The 10,713-nt window shown below is 46.2% G+C and overlaps 1 protein-coding gene across 6 annotated transcripts in view; it reads right to left on the minus strand.

Annotated features, from left to right (window-relative positions):
* Positions 1–3,730: 3,730 nt before the first annotated feature.
* SEMA6A (semaphorin 6A) overlaps positions 3,731–10,713 on the minus strand; it is a 133,899-nt gene continuing 126,916 nt past the window's right edge. For all 6 annotated transcript variants that reach the window (XM_034655910.1, XM_034655908.1, XM_034655905.1 and 3 more), the window contains one exon: positions 3,731–5,781. In XM_034655910.1, coding sequence (XP_034511801.1) covers positions 4,583–5,781 — 1,199 coding nt within the window. In that variant the 3' untranslated portion in view covers positions 3,731–4,582. The remainder of the gene's footprint in view (positions 5,782–10,713) is intronic.

The raw sequence follows: 10,713 nt of genomic DNA on the forward strand, positions 1-10,713 counted from the left end.
GGCAAAAGGAGGAATGGTCACAGAGCTGTTTCGGTTCTGTTTCCTCAAGAATCTGAAATGAGACATGGCGTTTTTGCTGGCAGGGTTCCTACCTACGTGGCATGCCGTTTGGCACAGTGCCCCACGGCCCCCGGCCTTTCTTGGGACCAATCCATTTTCCACACTGCAGCCAGGTAGCTTTCTGCAGCACAAACACGGGTCTGCTGCTTCATCTACTCCGAAGGCTCTCGGCTGCCCATCCGCTGAAATCCTAGCACATGGTGACCAGGCCCCTCTCGGTCTCCGCTTCCCCAGCCTGGCTTCCAGCAGGTTCTCTCAAAGACCCAGCTCAAGGCCCAATAAACCTTTTGTCTCCCAGTCACCGTGCACCTGGCGGCTTTGTACATGTCATCCCTTGTGCTCGATCTAGCTGTCCAGAGAATTCATTCCCTAAAGAACCAGCTCAGGGGCGCCTGGCTGGCTCTGTCGGTTGAGGGTCCGACTCTTGATTTGGGCTCAGGTCATGATCTCAGGGTCCTGAGATCGAGCCCAGTGTGGGGCTCTGCACTCAGGGGGCAGTCTGCTTGAGGATTCTCTCTCTCCCTCCGCCCCTCCCTCTGTTTGCGCGTTCTGTCACTCACAAATAAATAAATAAATCTTAAAAAAAAAAGAAAAGAAAAGAAAAAGAAAGAACCCCCAACCTCTGGGCCACTCCGTCAGCACTTTGTTCTTCCTCCCGGTGACAATTACAGAGAGCCTGCTTACAAGTGAGGAGCTAGGAACTATATTGTAGTCAACTTTGTGCCTGGCACGCCTGGCCCTCTGGGTGCGATTCACAGAATGTAACTGGAAATGCCCAAAATGTAACTGGATCACTATAGGTGTGAACCGAGGCCCAACCTGGAGCTTCCCACGTGCAAACTGACCTAAAACACTTACAAAAATGACTTCAGAAGGTCAAAAGCAAAATACTGTAGCCGAAGCCTTATTTAAATAACTTTAAAAAATACTCTAGAGGGGAAAACCTTCTCTAGGCATCTCGCAGTGCTAGTCTGCAAAATAACAGGGCTGCATCCCAACATACCTCCAACCGTGTCTTCTGGGTTACGAGAGAGAAATGCTAACAAGGGGTAAAATCCAGCACCCTCCATCTTATTAATATGTAAAAAAGGCTGAAGTCACATCTGTGCAAGGATCTATTTTTAGTGGACCCTCCGTACTAAAATCCTAGCCTTGATCTCTTAAACTATCAAGCCTACCATAAATGTTTGATGATGAACAAGCCCATAAAAAGAAAATGCATAAAATGAATAGAGGGAGTCAATGCGTGCCCCGCCTTTTAATTACCGGTGGCTTCTGCTATAACCTCGCTCCAGGCTGGGCGCAGGCAGAGAAAACGCATCAGTAATTTGGGTGGGGGGTAGGGGGTGGGCAGGGTGTGAGTACTGCAAACAAGCAGGTCTAACCACATTGTTATTTATGCTCTGGAAACCAGATAGAGATAGGGAAAGAGTAGAATCCAGCCCCAAAAGGGTGGGGTTCAAAAGGGAGAAAGTAAGAGATAAATAAAAGCCTTCAGGACACAAACAATAATGTAGAACAGTCTGGTTTTATTACTTTTAAGTAATAAAGAGCCTTTTCCTTGCTTTTTTTTTGTCTTTTTTTCCCTTTTTTTTCTTTTCTTTTTTTTCTGTTTTACAACATACATTAAGTCATGAATCAGATGTTAGGGGATGTGGAGATGGAAGGAAAGTTGGTGACATCACAATATTTTTACAACTTTACAACAAATATAAATCTGAGTTTGTTGCATCTACCAGTGTCTAGTAAGGGTGGAAAGCAAAGGCACACTCAGGTTTATGGACCCTCCCCCCACACGCAGTAGGGGAAAAAAAAAAAAAGGGAAAAAAATACGTAAATGCTACAGACCAGCTCAATACATATGGGCATTTTAGGGAGAACACCGCAAGTGATGAGTTGTCCGGAGATGGGGATGAGGGATGAAGTTTTGACACAGGTCTACGTAACACAGCTGAGGCAATGATGCCCACTCGTGGGGACATGAGAGTGGGTGCTGCCTGGTCAATACTCTCAGGGGTCAAGCTTCGGGGAGAAGGGAAAAAACAATGATCTCAGTTTCTAGAAAAGACTTCGCCATTCCAGGGTACAGAGTTCACACGATGTGAACATTGATTCCGCTAACAAAACAGAATAAAAACATAACAACACAAAACAACAGAAACCTACCCTGAACGACAGCAAAAATGCAAGAGATGTTTGCCAGAACACGAAGCTAATGTGTGAGTCCTTGAGACACACCTAGGTCTCACTCTTGATCACAGAGATACTTTTTCACCAGTCAACTCAAAACTGTCCCCAATAGTCTTTCTGAAAGTTTTTTTTTTTTTTTAAAGACTAGACCAAACCCAGAAGATCAAACTGGAAATAAAAAGAGACAAAGAGGCCACCAAATATACTGTTTAACTGTTTAAAAACACAACAACCCCAAACAATGCTCACTGTTTACAGTATGTTGACAGTTCTTTTGTTCATGATAGAGTAAACAATAGTCCCCTGTGTGCTTGAGCTAATGAGAACCAACAGGGGAAAATACACACCCTGCCCCGCCCCCGTGCAAACAATAACAACAAATGGATGAAGAAATGTGTTAAAAAATAAAAAAATCTTCTGCCCCAGTCAATGTTTTTGCAGCATCCTCTGCGGTTGGCTTTGTACTTGGAGTTACTCATCCATCACAGCAGGAACCAGCCTGCCTGCATCTACTTCCACGTCATTTCTTTGTGTGCACTGCACGTGTGTGCTGAGCCCATGGCTTGGAGACACCTCCCAGGTGCCTGGCAACCGCACACAGCGTGTTCTCCAGCCAGTGGACCCTGCGGAAATGAGGGCTGGGAGGTTAGTCCCTTCTCTGCTGGCCAATGAGGATATCACCATGTTGAAATGATCTGAGAATACCAGGGAAGCAGGGAGCTCTGGAGGGAGAAAGGGTATTGCCACCCACAACACTGATGTCCATGCTTGGTAGCATGGCCAAAGGGTGGTTGGAGTTGGCACGACTAGAAGCAAGTGTGCATTGGAGGGTGTGCTGCCGCCTAGTTCTCCCAGGGGGCAGGCTTATAACCATCACCACCACAGTATTCTTCTCCCATCTGCTAGATGCTACTCTTCCAGAGGGCTGGGGTGGGGGGGAGGGAGGGTCAAATAAATATCTGCATTTATTTCAAAAGGCGGGGGAAAGTTTATCATAACGACAGTTTACAAGTGTACACAACTCAGGGTGTAAGGCACAAATTTACATGTGGAAAAGAGGCTATTCACAGATGTAACCCCACGAAAAACCCGTGTGAGCAAACCATTAATTTATGCAAGGTAGCAGCCAGCATATTAATTACTTCACGCCTTGAGTGGATTTTCTTTGCTGTCTCACATGCAAGGTGAAATGAGATGGGTATCACAAGCTGGTGCCTTCACAGAAAGTAGGAACCACTGACAAAGCCATGTCGGCAGCAGTGGGATGCGGGATGTGTCATTCTAGAAAGTTCCTCTCCCGGTTGCTTTAGAAGTTAGGATCTGGAAGGACTTTTAAACTAATTAATTTTTTGCATGTTATAGGCCATAGACCTGACCAGCAAATTAGCTGGTTGATTTAAATAAATATTCCCCTCTCAACTTTTTCCTTTAGCTAGAGATCAGACAGTCCAAACACAAAGCTCAGAATTCCAGCTCCAGCTTATTTACTCAGTGAATTTATTGTAAAAATAAACTCAATTATTCCAGTTAATGGATTTCACGTTAAATAGTTTAACTTCCAAGGGGCTTTCTGAAGAGCTGTTCATAGGATGGTATGTGGAAGAGTCCTTTCCTTAAGGAAAAAAAGGGTGAACAATAAATAAAGAGTTACTTGCGTTAACGGTCACGTTATTTCATTAAAAGAGAAGAGCAGAAATCTATGACATCGTTGCCCAACATGGCATTAATCTGCTAATAACAGAAAGCTGTAACACTGGTGGGCATTTCACAGTATCTGCGCATAGTAAACTTCTGCCATTGTTAAAGTTCTGAGTTAGAATTATCAATGAATTCTTTATTTTTTTGTCTTTTTAATTTTCATGATTTTTAAAAATGTATCTGTGGTTTGCAGGTGGAACACCCGCCCTGTCTGGCAGCGCCCCGTGCGGTCACGGCAAAAAGTTGCAGTCATTGTTCACCTGCCTGTGTGGGTGTGGGTGTGAGTGGGCGCGCGTGCGCGGGCGCGCGCGCGTGTGAAGGTGGGTGGGTGGGTATGTGCTTTTGGCTCATGTTTGTGATGATAATTTAAGTCTCTCGTGAGTCCGACCTGTTGCACGGTGTGAGGGGAGAGTGAAGTCAGAGAATGGAGGTGAGTCCCGCGTCGCAAACCTTCACCAAACCACGTGGCCCCATTTTCCAGAGTCCCCCCTGCGCCCCCGAGGGGGGGACCCAGCGTCCTCCGCTCCGCCGCGGCCATCTTGGTCTGGTGGGTACTCAGGCAGTGGAGGGCCTCGCCGAGCTGGGCGCGCCTGGCCTTTCCTGCTGGTTCGACACCTGACCCCTCCCCCTGGGATTATGTACACGCGTCATTGGGCTTCATGGATGTGGAAAGGGGGGCAAGGGAGGGTTTGGGGGGTACGTCCGGCTTTAGCGAGGGCGTGCGCTTCAGCCCCGACCTCGTCAGCGAGTTGTAGGCGTTGAGGCTGGGCTGCCGCGAAACAGTCACGGCCTGGCCGGAGGGCTGCGCGTCGTGCACCTGGATCGAGTCCACCCTCTGTGGGGCGGGGGGCGGGTTGTCTCCCCGGCCAAAGCTCTGGTTTCTGGACAGGTGGGAGGAATTGGAGCAGTTAGTATTGTTTCTTTTGAGAGTGGTGGCCTGGTGGCTTCTCGTGAGCGAGTTCGTGGGGTAGCTCCTCTTATAGTCAAGGCCGTAGGAGGAGGAGTGGTGCCTTTCCAGCCGCTTGCTCAGGCCGTTCTGCGACAGGGAGGCTCCGGGAGGGCCCAGGGAGGCCTCCCGCTGGGGGACTTTGGGGGGCAGGCTGTCCAGATTCTCCACCAGGTTCACCCCGTGGTTGGGACTCTTGCTGCTGAGATGCTCCTTGATGGTCTTATACTCCAGGGTGGCCGCCTGGTCCTCCAGCGCCATCTGGGCCACCTCGCTCATTTTGGGCTGGTCCACGTACTCGTGCTGGTAGCCCTGCTGTGTGATGGGCAGGACCACCACGCTGGGGATGTGGCTGGGGGAGGCCCGCAGGGGCAGGTCCGTGGGGATCACTGGGGAGCCCATGGGGGGCATGTCCTTGGTGCAGGCATTGATGAGGTTCTGGTTCCTCTCCCACTCGCGGCTGCCGCGGCTGGGCTTCCGCTTCTGCTGCAGTGTCGGGGTGGACTCCGGGGTGGGCAAGGCCGCCAGGTCTAAGTGGTGCTGATCAGCCTTGATGAGCACCTTGGCCGTGTTGCCAGGCGTGGCGAGCTTGCCATTGTGCATGAGTGGCGTGAGGACGGCCTCCGGCTTCGGGTCTTTGGACTGGGTGTCCCCAAAGAGGCCGCTGAGCTTGGTGACGCTGCTCATGGAGCCCCGGCGCGAGTGGGTGAGCTCCTTCTCTTTGCGCTGCACCGCGGACACGTCTTTGCGCCTGTGGTCGCAGACGCAATAGACGATGATGCCGGAGAAGACGGCCCCCATGACAAAAGCCAGAATGACCGCTATGGCCAAGAGGGTGACAGGGACGAGCTGGTCATGGCCTTTGAGGTAACTTTCCCGAATCACTCCTGCAATAGACATCGCATACGGTGTTAAGAAAAGAAAGCACACCGCGGGGCTTATTTTTATTTGGCGTTCACCCCGTTAATTTATAACAGTAATAAGTGACAATAGCACCTCTGCGTAACTTGTCTTGGGGCACAGCTTGCCAAACATTAATTAATCCTCTCCAAGCCGCCCCCGTCCCCCGCGAAATATGTAAACAGACTTCATTTGTTGCCTTCTTTGTGTTCTGAAAAAGTGCTTGTTGCCCTCTCTCAAGTATATGTTCTTTCTGCTTGCTTTGGTCTTCGCAGTATGACAGTTTTCATTTCCAGAGTTTCTCCCTCCGCCCCCTCCCCTTCATCTTTTCTCAACCTTCCCCTCAGAAAATTGGGGTAACGGAGATACCTGAGTCTGGGGGGGAAGAGGCAACAATTTTATGCCCATTAAATGAACAAATGGCACAGTGCTCCAGGGTTCCAGGGTCTTCTCTGATGACTTCTTTGTGGGCACCATGGCCTCTATCTGGAGAAAAGCTATGTTTGCATTTCAGGTAACTGGAGGAAGGATCTCGTGTATCATTTACGGTGAAAGAAAATAGCTAAAGCTCACATTACAAATGTTTATCTGATTTTGTATCATCCTTCCAAAAAAAAAAAAAAAACCCCACAACTCATGCACACTCAATTTCAGGTAAATATGCTGAATATTTGAACGAAGCTCTTCCCTTACTTGAACTGAAAGAATATTTAGAAAAAAAGACTGTTTGGGGCCCTGGAGTGGGTTTGAGAAGTGTCAGGTCTCATTATTACGGCTAGAGTTTGCTGTCACGGTGAGATTCTTCAGCAGAGCTAATCTCTTCAATTTAATAAAAATTATGTGACTACACCTGTCAATAATCTTACACTACATTAACCGAGATGCTGTGTTTCTGAAGAAAGTTGCCTTCCCTGTTCCTGCTTAATCAGCCACCAAGCTGAGAGACTCTAATCAAATGCAAACACTGAGGCTTTTATTTTTTAATACCAAGTGAGAACACACATCACAATTGTCAGATCTTAAGTGCTTGATGCGGTAGCTAAAAAATAAAATCTCAAATACCTCAATTCCTGCCTCTGGAGAGTGAAAGAACATGAATACATTAGAGGCATTGCACGGTCTGAGGAAATGTAAACATTGTTCCTATTATGGAAATGATAGTAAGACAGAAAATGTACCTTCTCTGGTCTCAGGAGACACATTTTTCATCTGCTAAATCAACTCTTTCTGGAATATGTTTAATGTATTTTACTGGCAGATATCACTGGCACAGAATTAGAATGAAATGAAATAAAAACCTCTACCCTTTCCTAAGCCCACAGCATGCAGCCCTTCAACTTCTGCTGAAATGTCACAGCTGAGACCTTGCAGAAATGCAGCTTTGTCATGGGGTCTTTCTGCTAAAATATTTTGATTAGGGAAGCAGTGGTTTTAAAACTCAGAAACCTTTGCCAGTGGAAGAGAACATTCTCTTCTTTTTAAACATTCCTCCTCCCCTCAGTTGTGACATCACAGTTGGTTGCTGTGGAAATGATTGTCCTGTGACAAAGGATTGTGACTTCAGGGGGAATAAATAGAAGCAGCAAATATCTCTTGAGAAACAAAGATTCTGTGATTAAACAAATGCCCTTGGTAATGAAGGGCAGGGCAGGAGATTCACCCCGGGAAAGAGTGTGTAAGATGGCAAGACCCTGAATAATTTCCAAATGTGACACTTCTCAAATATTTCCAGATTTATCTTCATGAACTTTTAAGGGGTAGAAATGGAGAAGCCAAAAAAAAAAAAGGAAATTCGGCTGTAAATCACACCTTTTATAACATGGAGCTCCCCAAACCGTGAGGTGTCTTGCATTCAAATATGTTTTAATGCCTAGTCACCAAGGAACTGTGCTAATGAAAATTTCTTCCTTAAATTTGCATTTCCTTGTTGTAATGCTAAAATAGCAAATGATTTTCTTTCAGTTTTCATTGTGTTTGGGGTTCTTTTGAAGAACATTTTTAACCATCTTGTACAATGGCACAGAAATGTACACCTGTGAATAAAACGAGCTTAATTTCCCTCATTGACTGGGCGAGCTCAGTGGAATCTAACCACAGGGTAGACCTCACCGAAGTGGGTGTCGGGGGGTACTAGGTAGATTTTTCATGGCGGTGGGTATTTCATGGATCCCCTCCTAGCAATCATATTCACAGGAGCTGTGTCTTCCCAGTAAATGCATCCTTATAATAATGGGTAGTTATCTACAATTGACTTGGTATTTTACAATTTAAATTGACCTCTTAGTTTAAGAGGAACAGGGAAAGAAAAAGGCTCAAGTAGTCCATTTGTTTCGTTCATTGTTTAACTGGGGAAACTGCAAAAATTTCAAGTTTATTCATGGCTTTTCTACTTACAGCTCTTCTTCTTTCATGTCTGAAGGTCCTTGACTATCTTTTTTTTTTTTTTAAAGATTTTATTTATTTATTTGACAGAGAGACAGCCAGTGAGAGAGGGAACACAAGCAGGGGGAGTGGGAGAGGAAGACGCAGGCTCCCCAGCGGAGGAGCCTGATGTGGGGCTCGATCCCATAACGCTGGGATCACGCCCTGAGCCGAAGGCAGAAGCTTAACGACTGAGCCACCCAGGCGCCCCATGAAGGTCCTTGACTATCTTAATTTCATGGAAACCATTTGCTCTTTAACTGGGTAAAACTTTTTTAGGGGATGACATTTGAATTCAGGTTTTTGGCTGTTAACAAATCAAGTAGGGTGTGCCCTTTGAGAAAAATGGTATCTCAAACAGCTTCCCCTCACCCCCATCTCATTTTGTTATGTAAATAGTGCCCTTAAAGCCTGCATCTCTTCAATTTTGAGATATCTACCCCGAAGCAGGTGGCCTTCCCTCATCTGCTTGCGCAAATTCAGAAATCCCACGTAAGAGTTAGAAACAGATTCAGAGATTAAGTTGAAATCCCACGTAAGAGTTAGAAACAGATTCAGAGATTAAGTTGAAAGCACAAGTCAGGAAGATAAGAAGTTGTAAGTCATTTTTAGAAAATGCCTTTCAAACTTAAAGCTTTCTGCTTATATCACGAGAAGGGCAAAGGGGCATTCATGGAAACGATTAAATCAACTTTGTGACGTTGGTCACTGCGAAGGATTGAGCACAGTGGTCTTGTCAGGTGGGGGTGGGGGGGTGATGGTAGAAGCAACACTAGAGATCTCCAAAGACCTGGGGTCTTAGGCTTCCACTTGCTGTTGGGTGAACTTTTGGCCCATCTCCGGTCCTCAGTTTTTTTCATTTGCAATGGGGGGGGTTAATACACTTAATGCCTTATCGGGTTCTTCCAAGAATCTAAAAAGTAACGAATAGGGGCGCCTGGGTGGCACAGCGGTTAAGCGTCTGCCTTCGGCTCAGGGCGTGATCCCGGCGTTATGGGATCGAGCCCCACATCAGGCTCCTCTGCTATGAGCCTGCTTCTTCCTCTCCCACTCCCCCTGCTTGTGTTCCCTCTCTCGCTAGCTGTCTCTATCTCTGTCAAATAAATAAATAAAATCTTTAAAAAAAAATAAATAAAAAGTAACGAATAAGAAATAATTTAAATGCTGTAGTTTGCTGGACAAATCTATAGGTCAAAAGAAGCCACAAAGGAGACATGGTGGGCTAGTAGCTCACCGAGGGCTTAATAGTAACAGTCACAGCCAGTCCGTTTGGTTCCAGTTGCTATTGGTCTCCTGGGGGAGGGGGACAGATCTGTTCTTCCCAGCGCCAAACCTTGTGCTGTCTCAATGTTGCCAAAGGGGTATGTTGAGGCCACATCAGGGAACATGTACCTCTGTCTCAGGACTGCCTCTAGGTCCCGCGGTTTGAGATAAGTAAAACAACAAAAGCAGGACATGTTGAACAAAAGCAGGACATGTTGAGCAAAACGCAGTGATTATAGTTAGACTCCTAGTGGAGTGATAACCCTGCATTCAGGTCCTTGAGGGTGGGGACCATATTTTATATGCATTTATAACCCTCACTGTCACAAGGGCTCCTTAGCTGGGCACTTAATAAATGATTATCAGATAAATGGTTTTGCAATACATTGTACAGACACTTAAATGGCCCTTTAAACTTGGCGGGACATTTTTGCAGTGACCATAACCTTCTGAAGTTGTAGAAACAAATTATATCTCCAACCATAGAACAGAATGTAATCCTACTAACATCCATTAGATGAAAGAAATCTATAAAGGTGCTCAATATATGTTCAAAATAATAATAAGAGAAACTATTTCAAAAATGAAAAATTCATTTGGGGATAATTCCAAAAGAGATGATGAGAGTAGATGGGTTATTTGTAACAACTGGCTGCTCTGGTGAAAGTGAATAATTGAATAATTCGAAATAAACAAACTCTGCCAGGGGAGCTGGTGGAACATTATTGCTTCAGATGGTACACGGAAACCCTGGGGAAGTGGAGGGGCTTTTGTAGGGTGGCATACTCCCTCTCTAGGTGTCCCCCGCCCCCCACCCCAGGAGACCAATAAGAGTTGGCTTCTCTGTCCTGCGGGCACTGAAATGCCTTCCTCTACCAACCTCTGGGCCTTCTGCTCTCGCCAGTTGAAAATGGGGCATTATAATGAAAACAGTATCTGAAACATCCTTTGCATTGATTCATTAACCACCAGCTATTTCTCACCAGTCATGAGGTGCTAAATGGTTATTCTTTCCACCTTCCTATTGCAGGAAGCAAGGCACACAATGGCTTAGAGATTTCTCTGAAATCATGCCTTAAATTGGCAGAACTGAGAAAGAATAGAATCTTCACTTTTTTTTCCCCCTTGAGGTGAGAGTTTTCAGATGCTGGAGGGATGCTAGAGGGAGGTCTCAGAGGGACAATTGGAAGCTCTTTAGAGGCTGAAGCAATGAAAAGATTATGAACAACCCCCCC

Source organism: Ailuropoda melanoleuca, chromosome 3 (assembly GCF_002007445.2).
Source record: "Ailuropoda melanoleuca isolate Jingjing chromosome 3, ASM200744v2, whole genome shotgun sequence".
Classification (NCBI taxonomy): Eukaryota; Metazoa; Chordata; class Mammalia; order Carnivora; family Ursidae; genus Ailuropoda; species Ailuropoda melanoleuca.